Source organism: Sciurus vulgaris (assembly GCF_902686455.1).
Source record: "Sciurus vulgaris genome assembly, chromosome: 7".
Taxonomy (NCBI): Eukaryota; Metazoa; Chordata; class Mammalia; order Rodentia; family Sciuridae; genus Sciurus; species Sciurus vulgaris.
The window spans coordinates 54,962,170-54,986,778 of NC_136467.1; the positions used below are offsets into that span (position 1 = coordinate 54,962,170).

A 24,609-nucleotide genomic window follows, 5' to 3' on the forward strand; every position below is an offset into this window, starting at 1 on the left:
TAAACCTAGGAGGTCCTCTTGTTATTTTAATGTGAATGATATCACCATCAACACAATTTTATTTCATAAGATCTGGTCATTATTGGCTGAAATTTCAACATATGATCTACTATGTGTCAAGGCTCTTTCAGATTGTTCGATTTAAAGAATTAAAAGCTACAATGCCAAGTTGAACGAGGAAGGGTTCTCCTTTTTCAGGAGCTAGGGCATGGTGAGTTTGCATACAGCATCTGATGCTCAGGTCCCAGGGTAGCAAGTGGTGGTGATCACACATTCCTGGCAATCCCTTTAAGCTAATATTTTATATTTAGTGACCATTTTGAGACAGATAGAATACCCCACGCTTTATAGGTAATATGTTGCTTCTTCCTTTTCTTCTTCCTCCTCCTCCTCTTTCCCCTCCTCCCCCTCCCTCTCCTCTCTCTCCTCTTCCTTCTTCTGTTTTTTTTTTTTTTTTAAACCAGTGATTGAACCCAGCCCATTTTTTAAAATGTTTTATTTTGAGACAGGTTCTCACTAAGTTGCTTAGGGCCTCACTAGGTTGCTGAGGCTGGCTTTGAAATCTTGATCCTCCTGCCTCAGCCTCCCGAGACCCTGGGGTTACAGTTATGTGCTACTGCTGCAGCTTCTTCTTTTTCTCCATAATTCTATAGTAGATGAGGAAAATGAGGTTTAGCAATGCTAAAGTGATTGCTACTAGCAATCACTAGCAAAGTCCCATGGCTATCAGGAAGTCATGGAGCCAAATCTCATGCTCTTAACCAATTACACATTTCTTCTCTTTGGGTCTATGAATAAGAAAGTCCTCTGTGCGTTCTGATATATTAGTTTTTTAGTGTTTTCAGATATATATATTTGCTTTGTTGACACATTCCTTGTGTCATTAATATATTTCTAGAGGTTAAATGTTCTGCCTACCTTGCTCTAAATTTGTACAGACTTTTACAGCTAGAGCTGAAGTCACCTGAATTAATGTCAAAATGAGTAGTTCAGATACCATCAGGTTACATCAGGTTAACTCTGGGTAGGACACAGGCAGAATTGTTGCCTTAAATGGAGACCATCAGGGTGTTGGCAGTAAAACCACCAGTGCTAACGCCACCACCAACCACCATCATCGTCAACAGCAGCTACCACTGCGGGAGCCTCATTTGCATGCCAGGATCCATGGCTACAGGCTTTATATACCTTATCTCTAAACTTCACGATAAGACCACAAAGTAGGGATCATTATCCTCATTTTATAGCTACAGAGAGTTACGTTCACAGGTTATGAAAGATGGTCTGGATTCTGAATCTTCTCAAAGGACCTAGTATAAAGTTCATTCTTATCATTAGTAGATGGACCTCCAGAAACCACATTAAAAATAAATTTAAAAAATGAAGATTAGTGTCTGATCTGTAACTGTCACCTCTGCAGCAACCTGGGCTTACTGCCTGACTTGGGAAGACTCCTGTGAGATCCCACACACAGCAGCAAGCTATTGTGTTAGAGACCTAAACTGCGCCAATACAAAATCCCTCTTACCTATTATTTTGTCATTCTTTAATCTTGATTTTGTGATGGCGTCAATGAAAAAAAACTCTATTAAATGGGGACTTAATCTTTTTTTTGTAATGTAAAATCTTCCTCAGAATTCCAGCATCTCAGAGTTGGTGAGACTGAAGAGGTTATTTTCTCTGATCGGTTTTCCTTCTCCTGTGAGCTAGCTTGGTTCTCTATGTTATTTATGGGGTGGGAGAAATAAGACAATTTATAATAAAAGCATACACATAATGAGATCAAATCCTTTGTGTTAAACTGTTAGAAAATACAGAAAGTTGCCGCAATAGTGTTTGTATGGAGAACAAACCAGATGTGCACATAACCAGCTACCACCTGCCTGAACACCAAGTATAAGACAGTGACACAACTGCATACCACAATCATCCTGAATGACAATTTTATTGTTTTATTTTGATATAATTTTATATTTATAGAGAGTGGTAGAATGGTTCAAATAACTCCCACTGATTCTTTACCCAGATTTATCAAGTATTATTTTCCTCCACTTGCTTTATCATATATTCTTTTCCCCTGAACCACTGGAAAGCACTTTGCTGACATTCAATCCCTTTACCCATAAGTATTTTGTGTTCACTTCCTAAGAACAAGGCTTTCAGGGTAACCAAAGTTTGTATCAAAGTACAAGGTTACCATTAAAAAAAAAAACCATCAGAATAAATTTAAAAGTGATATTAAAAATACTTTGTTTTCATTCCTCCCAAGAGACGAATTTTTTGCCTTATTTTGTTTACTGTGCTATTCCTAGACCTTGCCATGGTGCCTGCATAGTAGGTACTCACAAAATACCTGTAAATTTCATAATAGGATTCTGTGGTATTATAGTGACCACAAAACAAACTATTTCTAAAATAAAGCAAAGGCAACAATAGCAACTTATTTGGTCATTTCCTTATTATGTTTGTAATTTGTATGGGGCAAAAAGAGGGAAAAACTTCAGATGCAAAAAGAGTTCTGGGAACTTACTTTTATACAATGAGAGAACACAGGTAACCTAAGCAAATGAAACTTTCTGGGTCCCCCGCAGGACCACCACGTGGCCTGCGCTCTCCTCACAGGTAGCGGTTTCGGATGTACTCTCGGTACATGGAAGTGTCCTCTTTTCCTAGGGGCTGCATGATGCCTTGACTGGCCTGGATGTGGGCCTGGAAGATCTCTGCAGACTTTCGGTCTACTCTTGGAGGCTGAACTTCATAGATGTTGTCCTGTGAGAAAGCTGAAATGGGTGTTCTGTAATAGAAGAAAGAAGATGGTTGCATTAGAGAAAGCAAAATGAAGGATCGTGGGGAGGATGGCCTCAAAGGCATTTGAGAAATGCTGACCTTGAACAGTGGGCTTCCTATTAAGGAGCCGAGCCTGCAGGAATGACCTCTATGTTCCCTGGTGGCTGGCTTCCTCCTCTGCCGGGAAGATGTGCTGGACCCGCGCCTGCCTGGACGCCTTCCCTGATGCACAGGGAGGGCAGGGTTCTCTGCTCCCAGCCCAGTGCAGGCCAATGTCTTATACCCATCTAGCTGCCACGGGACTGGGAGCAACTTTAGGTGGGGCTGTACCTACATTTTGCTCTTTGTCCTTGGCACATGGTAGGCACACAACACACGATGGGCTTTTGAAGGATAAATGAGTAAGGATCAGTAGAGTGGGGGTTACTAATAAATAATTTCTGCCTCCCAGGGTTGTTGAATAACATCAGTAAAGTGCTCACTTAGCGTAGTGCCTGACATACCACAAATTTCAATAAACATGAACTACTGTTAACAATTACAAGTGTTTGATTTCTTATTTGCAATTCTGAAATCCTTAAAGTTTTAACAACCCAGTTGCTTTGCCACAAAGCCTGACTCTACTGAAAACTCACAGGTGTCACACCCTAATCTGAACTAACAACACTCCCCCCACTTCACGTGAATATTGGTGTGTTTTATATTATAGACATGGCCTCAGATAACCCTGGGATGTTATCATGAGGTGCAGGTACCATATTCCTGTGCTATCTAATTCTTAATTCTGTAACTTATGTGGCCTCAGACTTTTGGGTGAGGAACTACAGCTCTGTTACAGGAAGCTTCCTTCCTTTTGGGGATAATTTGGAAAGCACCCAGACTACCATAATGCCCGAAACTTCCATACATTCCCTGGGGAAGGCACGCTCTCTAGAAAGGTCTGGTCAAGATGCAGGTTGGTGTCTGGCACATCCTGTCTTACCACAGTACCCACTAGTTATCACATTCTTAGCTGGGTGCAGGCCCTCGAGGGATGAGCCATTTAACAAGTCAGATGCAATATGGTGTGAGTAGAGGGTGGGATGGTTCTCCGCACCAGGACACCAAAGACAACACACAGACAGAAAAACCTGGAGAGTCTATTTCTGCTGGGCTGGGACCTTAGCCTTGCTCTTCAGCATTTTATCAGAGGAATCCAAAGGCATATTGGATGCAACTGTTTGGTCAGCTTGGATCTCTGGAGTTAGGGGAAATTCCCTTAGTCAGAGCAGAACTGGACCCTACAGCCAGCGGGTCTGTACCTGGCATGTTAACATTTTATTGGACGTACAAAGTAAGACAAAAAATGGTAGAGTTAACCATCCCATTAATTCACAATGAAATAAAATAAAACTGGAGATGGAATAGTCTTTCTAGAAGCCAACCTCAATTGTTTTTGCCTCAGGATAACATACTTCAACTCAAATTTGGTATGTAGTTTAGGAAATATGTGTACTTCCATTTTTAAAGCACGCTAATAATTTCACAAAATCTTAGAATGCATCCTTATTTAAGCAAGTGAAAACCAAAGGGTAAAGTGATTTACTTAAAGTTCAAAAGATAAAAATAAATAAGGACCAAAGGTGAAAGAAGCCTGAGATATCTGAATTTCAATGTGTCGGCCTAGCAGGGCTTTTCTTCAAAATGCATAAGAAACAGCTCTTCTAGCATCTGGGGTTGACACATGGTAATGGTGAGTGGTTGGGATAATTAATATACAAACACTTCTTCTCAATTTTCCCTCAGAAAAACAGCAACTCCACAGTCATTTGCATAATTCAAGGTGAGACACAAAATTCTTTAATGGTTGATAGTATTTGGGGCCAAACCATTTTAACCAGACCCTTTAGAAAGGTGGCTCCATTAGCATTTTCAGAGATTATCATCAAAATAGCAATCATAGCGATTCCTCCTGAACCACATGTCTACACCTGTCCAGCACCTGCCCCTCCTCAAAGCTCTTTTGCATATATTACTTAAATTTCACATCCACTTTGGAAGCAGGAAGCACAAGGATTATGCCCTCCATTTTACAGATGAGAGGCTTAAAGTCTATTTATAAAATGGAACCAATGGCCTCTGTTTTGTCTTTGAAGCCAGAACTTTGCACAGAACAACATGTACGTTGACTAAGATGCTTCAGGCAGGAATCCCACTAAACATCCAGAATGTTTGGCTGAGAAAGATAGATTGCTAAGTCCCCAAGTTGTTACTTTATCTTTCAAAGCTACTGCCCCAGAGGCCTCAGCTGAATGCACACCTGGGCAGGCAGCAGGAGGTAACAGCGCCAGGGCCCAGTAACTGCCAATGGCGTAGTGCTAAGACAACCATAAAGAGGACCATGAGAACCAGCCACTTCCACCCAGTGCCCTGGGTTTCTTATCAGTAAGTCCCTCAGGAGCCCTCATCCTACTCCTTGTAAATTGCTTCAGAGTCAGGTGGAGTAATGAGAAACAATGCCAAACACTGTAACTATGTAGTGTGAAACACTAGCCTTAAGTGACTTCAGACTGAGTGGCAGGTGGGTTTAGGTTTGCAATACCACCTCACTATGGTTCTATGCAGGGAGTCAGAAAATGCACCAACTATTCCTTTGATCCTTTTTATTCTTCTAGATGCAAAGTCTATATTAAAAATAGAATTGTAATGTTAAAATGTTTACTACTGGATTTGGGTCAGAAAGAAGCTGAAGACATTCCCAATATTATTGGTATAATTGGGAAAAGGGGCAGGAAGAAATGGGTTCACAAAGAAATCTCTCTTTCATCATGAAGCTAGTCACAATGGGCTCCTCATCCTCTTAAAACAGTGGTTCCCAAAGTGTGGTCCCCGCACCAGCTACATCAGCATCACCAGGAAACCTATCAGAAGTATAAATTCTCAGCTCCCATTCCAGACCTCTGGAGTCAGTCACTGAGGGTGAGGCCCAGCCTTCCAACTGATTCTGACACTCGCTAAAGCTTGAGAGCCTCTGGTCGAAGAAAACCACTGCCACCGCCGGTTGTATGGACAAGCTATGTCAAATGCTAAAGGAGCTTTTACTGCAGTCAATACAGCAGCACTGAACCTTTTTTTTTTTTTTTTTTTTTAAATTTTTAATTTAATTTTATTTTTTAGATTCATTGTACACAAATGGGGTATAACTTTTCATTTCTATGGTTATACACAATGTAGAGTCACATCATTTTTATAATCATACATGTACATGGGGTAATGTTTGTCTCATTCCATTATCTTTCCTTCCCCCCACACCAATCCCTCAATTCCCCCTATACAATCCAATGTTCCTCCATTCTTCCCTTACCCCCTCCCCCTGATATGTATTATCATCCACATATCAGAGAAAACATTTGGCCTTTGGTTTTTTGGGATTGGCTTATTTCACTTAGCATGATATTCTCCAATTCCATTCATTTATCTGCAAATGCCATAATATTATTATTCTTTTGTGTGTGTGTGTGTGTGTTTAATTCAAACCTATATTTGTAGTTCCTAAAACGTTGATCCACAGACCACTGTCTTCTTCCACATGTGTACCAGTGAAAACAAAAGGCCAGGAGACTCACTGCCATCCCCATGAAGGGGACGCGCCTTTTCTAACATTCCTTGAAAATATACATTTGACCATCCTCACACCTCAGCACAGGCGGCAATGTAATAAACACACTGGCTGATTCTGTTCTCCTCACTACTAGTGAATGTCCACAAACTACCTGTTATAGGCTCTCTCTTTTTTGGACTTCTCCAATGCTTTGTCCATCGTTTTCTCATTTTCCCCCCGATACTTGGGACAGTACCACTTGCCCTTTGGTTTATGATTGAGTCCCACACACGAGAAGTGGAACCACTTGATGGGGCACTCGTCATTGTCGCAACCTATCATTTCTCCATAGGAGACCTGATTGCACAGACAGTACGTGGGCTCGTTTGGGTCGATGGGAAGGTCTGCAGGGGATGCTTCCCTCTCTGCTTTGGCCTTGGAGCGTTTTTTCTTCTTCGAGGTCTTTGCTTTCTTCTCCTTGGGTGTTCCTGAGGTGATGTCATCATGGTCGTGATTATTAGACGCGTTCTCGCGGTTCTCATTGTTGCGCTGCCGCCGGGAGCGCTTGTTATTGGGCTTTTCTGCCTGTGTGATCGTCTCATTCTTTGAGTTCTCTTGGCCAGCTTTGCCGCTGTTGCCAGTGGTGTCGCTGATCTCCTGATGAGCCTCGAAGAGTTCCACGTGACTGTCCACTTGTCTGCTCCGGTTCTCCACCAGCTCCACCATCTGACTCACGATCTGAATCTTCTCATCGCCCAGCTCCTGGCTCCGAATCAGGGCTCTCTGGATGCAGTGTAACACTCGGTGTTTTTGGGCACCATCTGTCTCTCGTTTAAACTTCTCATAATATTCATCCAATTCCTTCAGGATTTGACTCCAGGTCAAGCGCAGCCGCACCCTCGACTCAGCAGAGCGGCAGCGCGGGCCACAGGGACTGGGCGGGCGGCCAGACCCGCTGCCTGCGAGCCGGGAGCCACCATTGCCCCTCGCCTGGAAGAAGCCTATTATTATTCTTTATGGCTGAATAATATTCCATTGTGTATATATACACCAGTTTCTTTATCCATTCATCTGTTGAAGGGCATCTAGGTTGGCTCCACAATCTAGCTATTGTGAATTGAGCTGTTATAAACATTGATGTGGCTGTGTTACTGTAGTATGCTGATTTTAAGCCTTTCAGAGGAGTTGGATAACTGGGTCAAATGGTGGGTCCATTCCAAGTTTTCTAAGGAATCTCCACACTGCTTTCCAGAGTGGCTGCACCAATATGCAACTCCACCAGCAATGTATGAGTGTGCCTTTTTCCCCAGGCCCACCTGCCAGGAAACTTCAGCACTGAATGTTTTTAAGCAAGAACCTTCTTTTTATAAGACACAATACCATTAACCCCACATTGGGAAGGCAAATTTAAATGTTTAATTGTAAAGATGTGAGTTGCAATATTAGATTTACCACGTGCTTCCTATTGAGGAGACACTTGATTTCCCACTGACATATGCGTTTCCAAGGTGGGAAAGAAACGAATGACATCCAAGACCCACACGAGGGGCTGCTGGTCTCTGCCTTGTCTCTGAGAGTATTAGAAAGAGATGGAAGTAAACCCTATAACACTTCCAACACTCCATGAAACAGTCTTTTTATTAGCTTAGATGGCATCTGCTTCTGTATGGAAAGACCAGTATTTAAGCATTAAATGATGTGGATATGGTGAGATTACTTTTTTTTATTCATTCCAGTGGAGAGAGCTGGCTTGTTATTGTAATTTCATAGTACAAAATAAAATTAAACTTAAAAAATCCACATTTCTCTCCTAGCCATAAACAGACGGAATGTATTTTTAAGCCTCTTTTTACAGCTCCCCAAAGGGTAAGACCTATTGTCCCTCATTCAAATGCCAGCAATATTTTTGGAGATAAAATAGTATAATTGCAACACTGCGGGCTCATTTCTTTTTATCTTTCAAACCTAGTTCCATCTTCAAGGAGAGCTCTGTACCTTCCTTTAAAGACTGTTCCAGTCTTATTTAGAATAATATACTTACCAGTTCATTTATGGGCTGCTTAACACATACTACTGCCTCAAACACCAAGCACTGGCGACACTTGGCCTTAACTGAACTTTCCATTCACAGAAGAGAAACACTTCAGGCAGAAATTCATTAGACACACCAGATGTTTTTAAAGAAAATCTTTACAGGTGCCCTTTTAAGCTGTTTCTTAAATGTAGTATTATTCACTTGGCTGGTTAGAATATGACCATTTCTGATAATAACCCTACCTAATACTTGGGTACAGAATTAATGTTTGAGTCCTCTGTAGTTCCTATTGAGATTTTTTTCTAACTTGCATATCAAATACATTGGTTTGATGAGAACATATTTTACTGGTCAAACAGGTATTTTCAGAATTGGGTAATGCCATGATGATTGATGGTTGGTGACTGAAATACTAGATGATATTTGTGTGATTTCAAGGATTTTATGTATGTTTTGCAGAATGTATTTCCTTTCCCAGTGATCCTTTTCTGTGGCTGCTGAAACACCAAGTTTTTCTCTCGAGGTTGTTATATTCACAAACTAAATGATTTGTTTGTTGGTCACAAGTGAGTCACAGAATCCAGAGAATATTATAGCTGAAGAGGACCCGATGGGAGGCTTTGACCCTGACAAACTAGTTCATTTGCAGATGATGGTCACCATTAGATCATTTCTCTCACTATTTCCTCTATAGTTACAGAGAACTATAATTAGAGCAAAACAGTACTTTTGCTCCACTTAAAATACTTTGGTCCTAGTTGTGCTAAACCTTAGAAAATGTCTTAATAGTACCACTTTGTCTTTCTGCTGATTTTGCTAGGAAATAGTATCCCTGTGACCTAAGCTTTGGTGGTGTGGCATTATCTGAAATTTTTCTCTTTTTTGAGCTTTTATTATTGCTTTAATTTTGCACAGTGGTTTTAGTCTTTAGTTTGTGGATGCCATTCTCACATTTACTTGGTTGATGTCCACTGCTTCTTTTTAGTTCTCTCGTTAGATTGTATCTTTCCAACAAGGCATTCACACACTGAAGCCCTGTCTCAAACTAACTGTATTCTACCAAGATGATACAGTGAGTGTGTTTGTTTCTTCATATTAAAAAATCAAGGAATATTACCCAAATTCTGTGTACCAGTATATAGACATCTGAATCTGAAATAGAGCTCTTAGACTATACTTGTCCAATATGGTAGTCATTAGCCACAAGTGGCTATTTACATGTATTTTTAAATTAATAAAAATTAAACATTTTAAAAAATAGTTTCTCAGTAGTACTAGCCACATGTCAAATGCTAGATAGCCACATGTGGGACATCTCCATCATCATAGAGAGTTCTGTTGGATAGCACTGTTCTAAAATGTCTTTCCTGCTATATTTTTTTCCTCATAAATTCTGGGTACCTTTGTCTTTCTAAGCCCATTATAATTTATCTCTATACAGCACTTATCACTATTCAATCCTTTAATTATATGTTAATAAGTATTTAATCTCTCATCTGATTACCCAGTGGAACAAGTTCATATGATACAAAGAATCATATGCTTGATTCTTTCCCTCTGACAGTTTTCCAAATAATGAAATCCCTATTGTCCTTCTAAAGTGACCAGAATTAAAAAAAAATCATCATTACAAATTTAGGACTTTAAACATATTTGATGAGTTTCATTCCACTCCAATTATTCTTTTTGTTGAAATTCAAATTGTCCAGTGGGAGCCTCTTCAGGTTTACTCCTGAGTCGTTTTGATAAGACCCTAGTAATCTCTGATTGCTTTCTTATATGGATTGACAAGACCTTCCAGGTTTAGTTTGTGCTTTCATAACACAGTCCTGGAATCAGATACCTCTGCCAGAGCTCTGCTTCCTATTGGTGGGGAATTGGTATTTTAAGACCATAATGTGGGTACTAGGAATTCTGTTTGGGGGCCACTGTATGTGTGCATGCATGTGTAAATAAAAGCCATGTCAAGGAGAAACTTGTTTGTGAAAGACAAAAAGAATGATAAAATTAGTACATCCACTCCTATTTGTGGTACTGGGGATTGAACCCAGAGTTCACATGTGCTGGGCAAGTGCTCTACCACTGAGCTACAATCCTGTCCTAATATAACCCATGTTTATTTATTTGCTTTATCCCATATTAAACATATAACAGCTTCAAAATAACTAACACTACCACTATCAATATGATTCCTGAAAACAGATTTTGTACATATGCTCCCTATTGCTTTCCTAATTTTTTCAGAGTTGTACTAGATTACATATTGTTTGAGCATATAGCCATAACACACCCTCCCTCCCCTTAAACTCTCATTTTAGTTCTACAGGCAACTATAATTTACTATTCTTGATGGACATTTTGTTAATATCTCTGTTAGCTTTCTAAAATACCTAAGACATGCAACTTATAAAGAGAGGAAAGGTTTATTTTGATTCAGTTTTGAAGATTTTAGTCCATAATCAATTGTTCCCTGCTTTTGGGCCCACAGCAAGGAGGTACATCATGGTGTGCATGGTGGAGGCAGCTGCTTACCTCATGACATCTAGGAAGCAAAGAAATGAAGATGGGGGCAGGGTCCTTCATGGGCATGCCCCAAGTGATCTAACTCCCCTTGCTCTAGGTCCTACCTCCTAAAGGTTCTACCAACTCACAATAATGCCATGAAATGGGACCTAGCCTTTAATACATGGGCCTGTGGGAGTTATTTATACAAACCATAGCAATATCTCTAGTAATTTTACTTATCTAAAGCTCATTCTCCACTAGACTCCACAAGGAGGGTTCATGGAAGCAATACCTCCTGAGTTCTTACTTATTGATAACAAAAATGTCTCTGCTTTTATACTTAAATGCTTTGAAAATAATATCCCCCACCCACATTTTCTTTCCTTAAGAATCTGAAATATATTACTCTATACTTTTCTAGCCTAAAGTGTTGCATCCAAAAAGCCTTATGATAATAATTTTCCTTCCCTTAAACATCACTTGGTCTTTTTGTCCAGATGTCTAAAGGATTTTTTTCCCTTTAAAGTACAGTTAACATACACTACATGTGGTGTTAATCATTCTGGGTCAATATTCTCAGGTATGTAGTGTTCTTTCGATATATAATTTTAATAACTTTTTATTCCAGGAATTTTTTTACTACTGTTTTAAATATTTTTTCTGCCCCCTTGTTTTCATTTGCTATGTTAAGACTCCTATTATCTATGTTAGATCTTCTTTGCCTGTTGTATTTAACACTTTCTCCTCTCTTTATATCTTTTTTCATTCCTTTTTGAATTTTAAAATTTTGTATTTTAGCTCATTCTGAAATAGTATATTATACTTTTGGTCTCTCATTGACTTCTTTCTGGGATGCTTTTGCTGACTATAGGGATGTTATTGTTTGTATTCTCCTGTTCTTCTGATAACTTTATATGGAAATGGCCCTGGATACTTTTTTGTTGCTTATTTTGCAAAATTAGTTTTCCTGAATCCTTAGAAAGGGGTATATAGTTCAGGGCAACTTTCCTAAATTCTCAGAACTCCCCCTTAGGTCACTGGAGTGAAGTGTTGGAAATCATGGCAGCTTGCTAAGACTTCCCCTGTGTTCCCTTTCACCACTATATCTGGACTTTCACTTTCCTTCAACTTTCTTATTAACGTTCTGCTCAATTTTAACCATATTCTCAGAAATTTCTCTTTAGCTGGGCTCCTTGTCCAGGAAGGAAGCTTTGGCTATTTGGTTTCCAGAGTTTCTGAGGTCCAGACGGCCCCAGCCCCTTTCAGAACTCACTAACAAGCCTGGGACCACAATGACCTGGTATCAAGTTGGGTGAAATGCCTTATGGTGTCAGCTGCTCTGCTCAGAGTCACTGCAGTGACTTCTCCAGAGCACTTGTTCCAGGGTCCTCTGTTCTCGGGACTATCAGGTGCCCACTGTTCCCTCTTCGCTTCTTCCCCTTGAACAAACACTGTGTCACTCAGGTCTATGGCTGTTGGTATTTACCTCCACCACCTGCCTATATTTTGATATTTGTGGGGCACCTTGTCATGTAGTTTTGAGGTAAGTGATGTCTATGGGTCTTGGGTTTTGCTACCTAGTTGTGCTCTTTCTGTGTGAAGATTCAGGGAGACTTTTAACATTGTGCTGCTGTCTTCTAAGAACACACCAGTCACATCTACTTTCACAAGAATATTTCTCACCCATTCCTCAAATTGACCCCTAAGTTTGAGGTACTGTTGCCTGCATGACCCCACTTTCCCTTGCTGCTAGGAAGCAGTGCCACGCTGCCTCTCCTGTCCAGGGCTGCCCTCACTGCAGCTCTTTTCCATCTTGACCTCCATGTCTCCCCCTGCAGGCCTTGCTCTCCTCAGAGACAGATGCTCACCACAGGTGTCCAGACGCAGCAGCTCGCTTATCGTCCTTCCCAAGAGTTTTTATTTTCCTTTATCACAGTGGATCTGGGAGCAGATAGGCAGTCTTTCAGTTTATAGGCCAGTAGGTTACAAGAAGCCTCAATGAAGACAGCTGCACGTGTCCAGAGATCTTGGACTTTTAAGTACTATAACAATAAGAGTTGGCAGTACCCTACGTACACGTGTGACTACACGACTGGTGGGATTCTACATCATGTACAACCAGAAAAATGATAAATTATACTCCATTTATATATGATGTATCATAGTGTATTCTACTGTCACGTATAACTAATTAAAACAAATTTTGAAAAAGGAAGAGTAGGCGGAATAACCAAGTGGCTGGAGGGACAGACTATAGGATATCAGATCAGATTCCTCCAATATCCACTTGAACTCCCCTTCTACTGTGTAGAAACTGGAAAGCAAAGAGAAATACCCAGACTCCCTTACAATTTAGGTTCAAAATGTGACTATGAACTGCTTGTGCTCACTTGATGCTTTGATTTGGAACTGAGTCATGTGGAAAGAAGTAGGATGTAAGTATCTGTTTTGCAGACTGTGGCAAAAGCAACGCGTTGAGTTGGCTAGTGCAGTGGTGGCTTTTTGAACATCTGATGTGACTGGTTTTAGAGCCAGCAGCTGCTGTGATCACCAGTGTAGATGGGGCAGCTACTCTGATGGTTTGCTGAATGGTCCTGGGAATCATTCCTGGTAGCTTGGTCCACAGTCATTTCCTTCAGTCCTCAAATGATTCAGAAAGCTATCTAAATCTTAGAAAAAAATCACTCTCTGTCTACCTAGAATGAATTATCTTTCTGCAACCGACCCCTGACCACCACAGTCCCAATGTGTAAAGCACATCCAACTCCACCTCCTTATTTTAATGAGGAGCAGGTACCCAGGATCCAGGTGATTCCCCAAGGGGACAGAAAAGATAGTCCTGGTGGCACTTTTTATGTTTTAGCCACGGTCATTAATATTTTTTATTGATCTAGGAATGGAAAAATGATATTTTTATGTTCTCCTTGAGAACTATACAGAAAAAATGTCATTTGTGGTTTGTAATAAAACCTTTGGTTTTAGAAAAATGAAGCATGATGAGTTTCTGACCTGAAACAGGTAAATGCTTCCAATTTAGGATGTAATGATGTGGGGAATCATTCCTGGAAGCTTGGTCCACTAAGGTGGATGGTTCCCCTCACATTTGTAGGACATATTATCTACCTCAGTATAAAAAGACATGCAGTTTTCTGCATTTTTGGCAGCCAATGATACCTGGCTGCATTGTTTTGTGGGCTCCAACTTGAACACTCACCTGCTGTTTAATGAGAGAGTGGTTTGCTTTTAGCCACAGGCAACAGAGCCTGGTTATACTGCACAGCACTGGGTCTGAGAGGGCATTTCTGCCAATGAAGGACAGGTGGCACATGAAGCACACAATTGCTGTTTGCAAAAGGCAAAGAATGCAATAGCTCCTGCCAGAGTCATCCTTTCTCTCTGCCTGTATGGAGAGCCAGATTTTCCCATGGGGCAACAGGTCATCTATGAGACATTTACACAGTGATCTTTTGGAAGCTGTGTCCCTTATGTCCTCACATTTCCTCACACAGCAGAAGCTGTGGCCTGTCCCCCCTGGAAACTTAAACCAGTGAGTTGTGTCTGTAACATGCAGATAATGACACCCTACTTAATTTTTCACAACCATTCTGGTAGTTGCACCTTTTCCTGATTCTTTACAAAGTACTACACCATTGAGTTTCTCAGTCACATTGTTACATGCTTTGCAATCTGCATCTTTTTTCTAATTACCTTTTTATTTCAGAACCCTTTTAGGTTTATAGAATTACTATGTACAGCATTCCTACATGCCCCACACCCAATTTCCTGTATGATTAACATCTTCCATTAGCATTGTATGTCTGTTGCAATGAATGGATTAATATTGATACATTACTATTAGCTAAAGTCTAATACATAATTTTTATCAAACTCCCTTTTTCTGTTCTGGGACCCCATTCAGGATATATTACATTAGTAGTCATGTGTCCTTAGGCTCCTTTTGGCAGTGACAGTTTCTCAGACTTCACTCATTTTTGCTGACCTTCACAGTTCCAAGGTGTACTTAACTGCATCTTTTCAGAGGTTTCCTTTACTTTCACTAATGATAAGAATCAGGGAATCAGAAGAAATCAATATACCTTTGGAAGAAGGTATCAGTAGATTCTGAGTCTTCAAAGCAACACCTAGCTGTCCCAAGCTTTCATAAAGACACTGATCATGCTTCCCCTGAGTCACTTTTAGTCTGTAAGGAGTGCTGGATGCACTGCCCACTGGATATGCAGACAGCTGCCAAGCAAATTTCTGGGAAGGGTCCAATGGAGCCATGTTTCCCAACCTGGCCGATCATTACATCCAGATGGAGAATGTTATAAAGCACAGATTAGCAGGCCTCAGCACAGGCATATTGGATCAGAATCTCCACCAATGAGGATTTGAATTCTGTATTTTGTATTCCTTTTTTAAAAATAATAATATTGGTTGTATTTTTGATATAGAATATTATAAAAAATCATGGCCCATAATCTTTTAATATCATTAACATAAATAAAATTATAAACACAGAAAATTTAAAGTAACCCAAAGTCCAGAATGAAAACTAAATGCTCCCTACCCAATCAACTGTTTGACCACTTACTAGGGACACTTTGGTTTCTCCTGTTTCATTGTTTGCTTTGAAATTTGTATTTCTACAGCTTCCCAATGTATCTGAGTATAACCACAAATTTGTAACCTATGATTACAGAACAAACAAAAATTCATCTGCAGGAGAGTAGAATGCCCCTTTCACTCTGAAACTTACTATAAAATTATGAAGGGCTGCTCCTCCTTTTCCTCTCTTGTACAGCCAGCCCAAAGCCATTAGCTGGGTGGACATTTGCACAGGGAGGCAGCTTGTGACAGCCTGGGGGGTGATGGAGCTCAAATGGCAAGAAGAGAGTATCCACACTGCAATGGGGCACCTTGAGTGAACATGCAGAGCCCAAGCGAGGGGAGGGGTGCATCCTTGAGTATGTTGTCTCTACAGTGGGAGTCAGAGCCCTGAATGGAGGGTAACCACATGGGGAAAGGGGTAGAGGCAGGGTGATGGGAGACTGGCTACATATGGGTAGGCTAATCAGATCAATAAATATAAAGGTAATGGGAGCTACATTCCTCACTGCTGGAGAAGGTGGTTACTAATATGAAAAGCAATAAGGATAGAATAAACCCTGGATATCCTACAATTTGAGCTATCATTATGAACTTAGAGATTTAAGTATATATTATTTATAAGTAAATATTAAATACATATTCATATTTTAGAATACATAAAATAGACATGCCAGATATGTGGTACACTCCTGTAATTCAAGCAACTTGGGAGGCTGAGGCAGGAGGATCACAAGTTTGAGGCCAGTCTCAGTAATTTAGCAAGGCCCTAAGCAACTTAGTGAGACCTGGCTTCAAAATAAAAAATAAAAGGGGCTGGGGATGTGGCTCAGAAATCCCCAGTACCAAAATAAAATAAAATGAAAAACTAAAATAGATACATATATATTACATACACACACACACACACACACACACACACACACATACACGCCAATGTGTGTATGCTCCTTGAGTGGGCCTGGGAGCAGAGACTGCAATGGGAATAGGTACACCTAGTGCCAAGATCCTGGCTTTAATACAATTTTCCACTAAAAAGAATCAGGGATCCTTGGAGAAATGACTGATTTCAAGGCTAGGACAGGCAAAGAACATGATGAGCCTAAAACATCTTGTGCCAGAAATCAGGGAAGTGCTCTAAGAATGATGAGGACATACCCAAAGGACACAGGAGCACGCTGAAGGGACTCTGGTGAAATTAGGGACAATTTGAGCATCAAAATAAATCATGACTGTAACAGGTTAAACGTCATTGAATAAATAGTAACTCCAGATTTCATATTGAGAAAAATACATGAAAAATGGAAAGCTGGATGAAGAAAGGATATTTATATAGTTTCAAGGTATCTTTTGTAAAATATTCATTAATTAAAAGAAAGTTCTGAAGACAACACTTTAACCAAGAAATCAAAATAAATATCATCAGCAATGGGACTGAACTTGTGTGTCATCTGACTGGATGCAATGAAAAGAACTTACCATCACTCCTGTGATATTTCTGCCTGCATTCCTTCTGTATTTTAGGCTGATGAACCTTTACTGTACTACAATTTCAGGACTCTAGTGGTGGCTTAGCTTGGTGGTTCTGACTCAAGGTCTCTCACAAGGTTGCAGTCAAGCTGCTGGTTACAGCTACAACTTAAGGCTTACCTAGGGCTGGGGAATCCATTTCCAAGCTCACTCACTAGGATGACAATCCTCACTTTCTCACTGATAGCTAAATGTTTCAGTTCCTTATGAGCCTATCCGTGGGGCTGTTCCCAACATGGAAGCTTGCCTCCCACAGAAAAGTGATCCAACAAATCACTTTTATTACATAATCACTTCTGCTGTATGCTCTTTTCTATAGTTTGAATCTTGAATACTCCTGAAAGGCCCATGTGGTAAATAAAGGCTTGGGTTCCTAACCAATAGCTAGTAAAACTTTTAAGAGGTAGGGTATATGGAAAGTCTTTTGATCATTTGCGAATGTGCCCTCAAAGGGGACTGTGGGACCCACATCTCTTCCTCTTCCTTTTTTGCTCCCTGGCTCATGATGTTAACAGGTCTGCTCTGCTACAACACTTCTGCCATGATGTGCTACCTCACCATAGATCCAAAGTTGTGAGGCCAATTGATCATGGACTAGAACCTCCAAAACTGTGAACTGAACTAAACCTTTTCTCTTCATGAGCTAATTATCTCAGGTATTTTGTTATAATGACAGCAAGCTGACTAACACACTCTTGATCATAAGACTGACCCTGGTACAAAATGAGAGGAGATTATGTAAGGATATGAATAATGGAAGGATATGAATTGGAAGGCTGGCTACCACACTACCATAACCTGATTCATAATTTGAAGATAATCATGACAAACCAAAACTATGGTTATTTACATAATAACTGTCCTGCATTTTCAAATGTCAAGGTCATGGAAATAAAGGAAGAACATGGAAGGGTTTCAATATGAGATTCTGGACTGGATTCTCTTGTAATGAATGGCATTATTGGGACAACTGGCAAAAACTTGCTGATTATATTTTGATGTTGTAGAAGGATATTCTTATTTTTAGGAAATACCCACTAAAGTATTAGGAAAGAAAGGATATCAGGTCTGCAATTTAAATGATTGGGGCAGGGAAGGAGTATTCTCTATTCTATAATTGTAACCACTAGAAAATTTGAGATTAATTTTCAAATTAAAAAGGGACATAAATTTTAAAGACCTATGAAAGAAATTAAAAATTGTCTAAGTTGAACTATTAGATTTCTGTGAAACTTCTGCTTTTCTATAGGTCAGAAATGTATGAATATTGGTAATTTAATATAGTTCAATTTAATATAAGAAAATTCCAACAAATTAATCAACACCAAAGATAATGAAATTCGGGCTTTTCAATAAAAATGCAAAATAATTCCTAGTGCCCTTTTGAGGATTTCTCTTCTGCAATTACTCATTCTTTGTCCAGTGTCCCCAACATCTGCCTCTCTGCAGACTCCTTTCATGAGCACTCTGAGAACCTGTAGTAACTCCTGTCTTAGAAATGATCCCTTGACTTCATTTTTCCCTTCAGATATAGACCTACTTCTCTGCACCCCTTTTAGCAGCATTTTTGAAAGAATGTTTTCTACTCCTCATGTCTCCTTACTCTCTTCCCATTTTTGCTAAATTCACCCCAGGTGGGTTTGCAAGGTGACCACCCATTGAAACTCATTCATCAAGGTCATCAATAACTTTCCTATTACCTAAGCCAATAATACTTTTCTATGTTCAGCACTGCTGCTCGCCCCTTCCTTCTAGAAACACTTTCTCCTCCTGGCTGGTGTGAAACCATACTCCTCTTGAGTTTCTTCCTACTTTCCCTTCTGCTTATATCCCTTGCCCCCTACAATTCATCCTCCAGGAAGAACCTATTGTTACCTGTTAGAGACGTAAATCAGATTATGCCACTCTTCACTTACAATCCTCCAGTGGCTTCTCACTGGATGGATTCAGAATCACAGCTAAGCTTCTGGGAGAGGCCCTGTGGATCTGGTCCCTGCCTATTCCTTACTCCATCCCACTGCACCTTCCTTGGTGCCTCTTACCCAGTCTTCTGGGTGCCAAGCTTGTTCTGGTCTTTTGTATATGTTTGCTCTGTTTCAAATATTCTTACCCAGTGATATGGCAAACTCTTCCTTTTCATTCAGATTTCAGATTAAATGTTAACTCCTCAGAGAACTTCCCTCAAAATCTGAACTAAAATAGCACCTGACCCTTACCTGTCCCAATCACCATTTCCCTGGTTTGTGGTCTTCTGGGCATTAATCCTAATAGGAAACTCTTATATGTTTATTAATTTAATGCCTGTTTGCCTACCCTAGAACAGAAATGCCCTAAAGAACTTCATCAGTCTTGTTCTTTACTATATCCCCAGAGTCTAGAACAGTACCTAACACATAGTTGATACTTAGTAAATATCTGGTATATAAATGAATTGCCTCTTTTGTGTTTAAGCTGTTCATGATCCCAGCTATTAGATGACTCATGTCTATGGTAATGACAATTACAGAATCTTAGAAATGACCTTCACTCCAAATCACCTCACCAATCTCAGACCAAATGAAGAAACTTCAGAATATTGCTATGGAAGGTTCTGTTGCCTCCACTTCAGTGTTCTCAGTAATGGAAGAATTCATGACTTTCAGTGACAGAAGGTTTGCATGTCATCATGGGTAGCTCTAATTGTTGGAAAGATTTTCTCTCCAGCAACCCTGAATCTTTGTTTCTGTTCTACTTACTGATTCCAAAAGCAATTCAAAAAGCCCTGCTTTACCTGACAGCAATTCAAATGTTACTTGAGGGAATGCTCACATGACTTCTAATCCTCTTGTCTGAGATAAATACTCCCAGCTATCTCAACTCTTCACATGACATGAAAAATTAACCAACACTGCATGTAAGAAACGTCTGCAAAATTTTAGGAGCTTGGTTTTAAAAAAATTAAACTACTCTGAGCATCTTATCTGAGAACTACAATATACGAGTGTCCTTGGATATCCAGGGAACACAGTCTCATTTCTCATGGCTGTCCTGTTCTCTTAACAGCCTGCTTCTCTGCCTTTTCTGATACTGAGGGAACTGGAACAATCACAGACAGCCAGGCCCACAAGCATTTTCCTGAGACAAAGACTTATCTTTTTCAGAACACATTTGTGGCTCCATGTTTTCGTTTCCAAATAAATTTTACATTTTAATAAGATGAGAAAAAGCTCTCATGATGAAACTGTTCACTAATGAGTTTTGCAGCAAAGGGTCTTTGTTGAGGGCATTAAACAGCTTATTCCACAAGTAGTCTATGAGCAAAAATCATAGACTACTTACCCTCTTCGGGCTTTCACTGTGTGTTATAATGCAGGGGGAAGAATATCTGTTGTGGCTAACCAGACAACATTTTGGTGCCTATTGTATCCTCTGCTGTGATTTAAATCATAGAATAAGCACTTGATAAATGTTATTTAACAAAGGGGTGAGCAAGTGAATAAATGAACCAATAAACTAGAGGATCATAGAACTAGCACTCTAGTCCAAGCCCTCAGTTTACAGACAAGGGAGTCATGGCCTAGACAAAGCAAAGACTGATCTCCACAGTGCCAGATGTGGGACCAGATTCCAGGCCTCCTGTTCTCAGGCTTAGAATTCTTTTCACAAATGCTTCTTGCTGCCACTCTTAATGGTCACCTGTGCAAATTCATTTTTAATTGATTGGACAAGCATGAATTACTTTTTTCTTAATAACTAAATCATTGTGGTTCACTTCTTTACATCCATCTACTCCAAATGATTATTTTAAGCTAATTACAGTAACTCATAATCCAGCAGTAACACACTTAGGGGCTGGCATGGAAACCAATCCTGGCTATTGGGGCACAAGAAGTCTGCTGAGCAGTGTCTGAGACTCTTTGTTCCTAAAGAAGAGACAGAGAAAGCATTTCCCTTCTGTACTGGGTACCCCAGTGCCCCAGTGGCTGGCTGTGGGACCTGGAACTGATTCAGCCATCTTGCTACTGATCTGAGGATGAAGCTTGAATTAGTCAGCTTCTTGTGACTGTGACCAAAATACCTGACAAAAACAATTTAGAGGAGGGAAGATATATTTTGGTTCATGGTTTCTAAGGATTCAGTCCATGGTTGGCCTACTCCACGGCAGAGATATCATGGTAGAAAAAAGTGCTCAGCAGTACATGGCAGCTGGGAAGAAGAGAGAGAAAAGGGACAGAGTGGTGGAGTGGGGAAGACAGATTCATCCAGGGATGCCCCAGTGACCTACTTCCTCCAACTAGGTCCCACCTTCTAGTCGTCCATTCAGTTATCAGTGGACTAGTTCACTGATGAGGTCAGAGCCCCCATGATTCAATCATTGCCTAAAAGCCCCACCTCTGAGCTTTGCCACACGGGGGACCATGCTTTCAACACATAAGTATTTGAGAGACATTCCAGATCCAACCCATAACGAGGCTACATTGGGGATAGGGTGGTAGAGCAGAGACTTAAAAAGAACCTCAAGATCACATGAAGCTCTTGAATCAATCCACTCTGGAGGCTGTTTTATCCACAATCTTTCAGTGAAGAAAATAAATTATCTTAGTATTTGAACCTATGAAATTAGGTGTTCTGTTAACTGGAGTTGAAAGCACCCTAAAAGATTCAGACCATTTTTTGAGAGAAACTTTAAAAAAGAACAGCTACTTCCTCAATTCCTTAAACAACAACGACAAAACATAGAAAATAAATAAACATTTCTTCAACTAGTCAGGGACATCATTCTTTTGGCAAATACTGAGCAAAGGTGTAATGATGCCCTTAGTTGCCTCAATGCTACATATTGACATAAATGGTCATATATTTTAAGCCAATAAGTTCTCAAACTGGTTAGGTCTCAGGACCCCTTTATGCTCTTAAAAACATTACTGAGCACCCCAGTAAGCTCTGCTTTATATGGGTTATATCTACTAATATTTACCATATAAAAGATGAAAACAAAATTTTAGAAGATGTATTAATTAAAAATAACAATAACAAACCCAATAAATGTTAACATAAACATTTTAATGAAAATTATATTTTCTAAATGAAAAATTTAGTGACGAAAGAAGCAGTGTTTTAAATGTTTGCAAGTCTTTTCTATCTAGCTTAAGAGACAACAACTGGTTTCTCAAACTGATTGATTTCTCCTAAATCCGTTAAGATATGATGTTTTGGTTGAAGTATATAAATAAAATAATGGCCTCACAGAGATATGTAGTTGGAAAAGAAAGGAGTATTTTAATTGCCTTTCAGATAATTTTGGATAGTTCTCTTTGATACTTGAACAAAAATTTGACAAATTTCTTAAAAGTTAATTGTAATATAGAACTAAACAATATCAATGAACTTTTTATACACTGTTATCTTAAAATTCACCGGTCTACTTATCACTTGCAATGGATTTCTTTACCCATACAGTCTTTAAACAGCATGTATCGGTCATTTGGAAAATATTGGCTCACTGAGCTATGAAGAGCTTCCAAATGGTAATGTTTCATTACATAATATAAAAAAAAAAAACCCACATTTGTTAAAATTGCTCCTGATTCTATGAGAAAAGGCTGTAAGTACTGCTCTTGGTGATGGATCCAAGTTTTTCAAAATTCTGACTTTCACTTGAAAGATCTAACTCTGTCATTGGTAACGAACACTGTCAATTGTTTTCCTTCAAATGACGGGCTTGCTTTGTTCATTTTTGACAGTGTCTGCCAAATATCTAAGTCTGAAGAACCACAGTTTGTCTGTCAGTCATTGTTTCAATAGGTGTTCTGTGAAAGAAGTGGCGAATTTGGCTCATAATGGCACAAGTCATTTTCCTCAAGACAACAATGGTTGGCACCTTGATAGGCAACAGAGGTACTTTATGTATACTGTATTTCTCATTTGTCACAAGTAACACTAAAATGACATGCATTCAAGAGTTACTTAATTTTTACTACTTCATCAAAGACTTCCTTAGACATACCAAGCAGTTCTCCCTTCTCTCTCTCTCTCTCTCTCTCTCTCTCTCTCTCTCTCTCTCTCTCTCTCTCTCTCTCTCTCTCTTTCTCTCTCTCTCTCTCTCCCCATGCCTCTCTCTTAGTTGCTGTGAATATATGTATAACTGGAGAAAATGATCACTATTTGGTGCTACCGCCTGGATGTCACAAACCACTGAAACCCCAGAGGACTGCAGATCACACTTGGAGGACCACTGCTTTGTGCCTTCTATCTTTTTTTATTCCCTTGATGACAAGGTGTTAGCCATTTGCTAGCATGGATACTTACTGCCATCTAAGCTTCCTGTGGGCACTCTCCTACTTTTAGCTGCACTCAGCAGGCATAAGGATTGAATAAATTCCAGCTGCCTGGCTCGGAAGATCACATTATTGAACTTAGGGTTTGAGTCTCAGAGAGATGAATTTGAGTCTTAGCTTTATCACTTAAAAGTTATACAACTCTGAATGAGTTATTGATCCTTTCCAGGTCTTCCTTTCTTAATCAGAGGATTGAGCCTGATAATCTCTAAATATCTTCTAGTTCTTAAATTTCATGCCCCCCTCCCTGGGACATTCCAAGAACGCCATCTTGCACCTCTCCAAACATGACTGATTCTTTATATCTCTGGAAATCATTACAGAGAGTCTTGGGGAGAATAAGTATGTGAAGAATTAAGAAGACAACCAATTGATTTTCTTATTATGAGACTATTGAGAAACACATCCAAGGTTACAGATGTAAAGACAAAAATTAAAGGCTATAAGGAAACAAAAAAATACACAATAAACTAAATTTAATTATCTCATTAAATTAAGACCTTCTTTGTTAAAACTGTTCAAAACAAATAAATTTAAAAAAATCTTTGGACCCATAGGAATAACAAAGAACAGAATAGAGTATGTAAGAATAAATGGAAAAATTTCAAATATAATTTTATTTAGAGTTGTCAAAGAAAACACCTAAAATGACATTTTTTACTTTTCTATCTGCTAAACATTTTTCCTAGTACTACTCTTTTATCAAAAGTAAATGTATTTGAGCACATTAATTCTATTTAGTTAATTTACTTTTCTATTTTCAAACCACATGATAAAGGAGCTACCAATTTAGCTATTTATCTTCTAAAATAAGCCTAAAGAAGTTCTACTTCTAAGGAAGGAATACATTATTCTGAAGTACTATGCCTTAAAAGTCACTAATTGATTTTATTTTGACATTAAGTAATGAATTCCTAACATAAAAAGTAAAACAAAACAGTTAAGAGAGTCAAGATAGTTTCAATCCCTTTCTTCTTTTGGATAAGAACAGGATATATTTTAATCAGACATCTTGGGATTTAATTTATATTTTGATGACATCACACATACAGAATAGAAACTGTGGCCCTTTAGTAATGGATCTCAGAAACAGTATTTTTCAAGTAATGGAAAGTGGGTTTGAGAGCGAAGAGTTTTAAGAATACAGAAATTTCTACCCTTTACAAGTGAAATAAAACTACATTTAAAAAAATCATGATTATGAAAGTAAGATAAATGTAAAAACTAAGCAATTATTTTTAGAGCTT

At 39.3% G+C, this 24,609-nt stretch overlaps 2 protein-coding genes across 3 annotated transcripts in view; both read right to left on the reverse strand.

Moving 5' to 3' along the window:
- Nucleotides 1-2,435: 2,435 nt before the first annotated feature.
- The window catches only part of FIG4 (FIG4 phosphoinositide 5-phosphatase), a 118,281-nt gene continuing 96,107 nt past the window's right edge, over nucleotides 2,436-24,609 (reverse strand). For both annotated transcript variants that reach the window (XM_079149116.1, XM_079149117.1), the window contains one exon: nucleotides 2,436-2,794. In XM_079149116.1, coding sequence (XP_079005242.1) covers nucleotides 2,617-2,794 — 178 coding nt within the window. In that variant the 3' untranslated portion in view covers nucleotides 2,436-2,616. The remainder of the gene's footprint in view (nucleotides 2,795-24,609) is intronic.
- Nucleotides 6,297-7,316, reverse strand: LOC306666592 (inhibitor of growth protein 1-like). The gene has a single exon (XM_079148764.1). The coding sequence runs from the start codon at nucleotides 7,091-7,093 to the stop codon at nucleotides 6,536-6,538; it is 558 nt and encodes a 185-aa protein (XP_079004890.1). The 5' UTR covers nucleotides 7,094-7,316; the 3' UTR covers nucleotides 6,297-6,535.

What these genes read in the sequence shown, in the direction of transcription:
- LOC306666592 (XM_079148764.1), bottom strand. Translation starts at nt 7,093, where the DNA reads ATGGTGGAGCTGGTGGAGAACCGGAGCAGACAAGTGGACAGTCACGTG.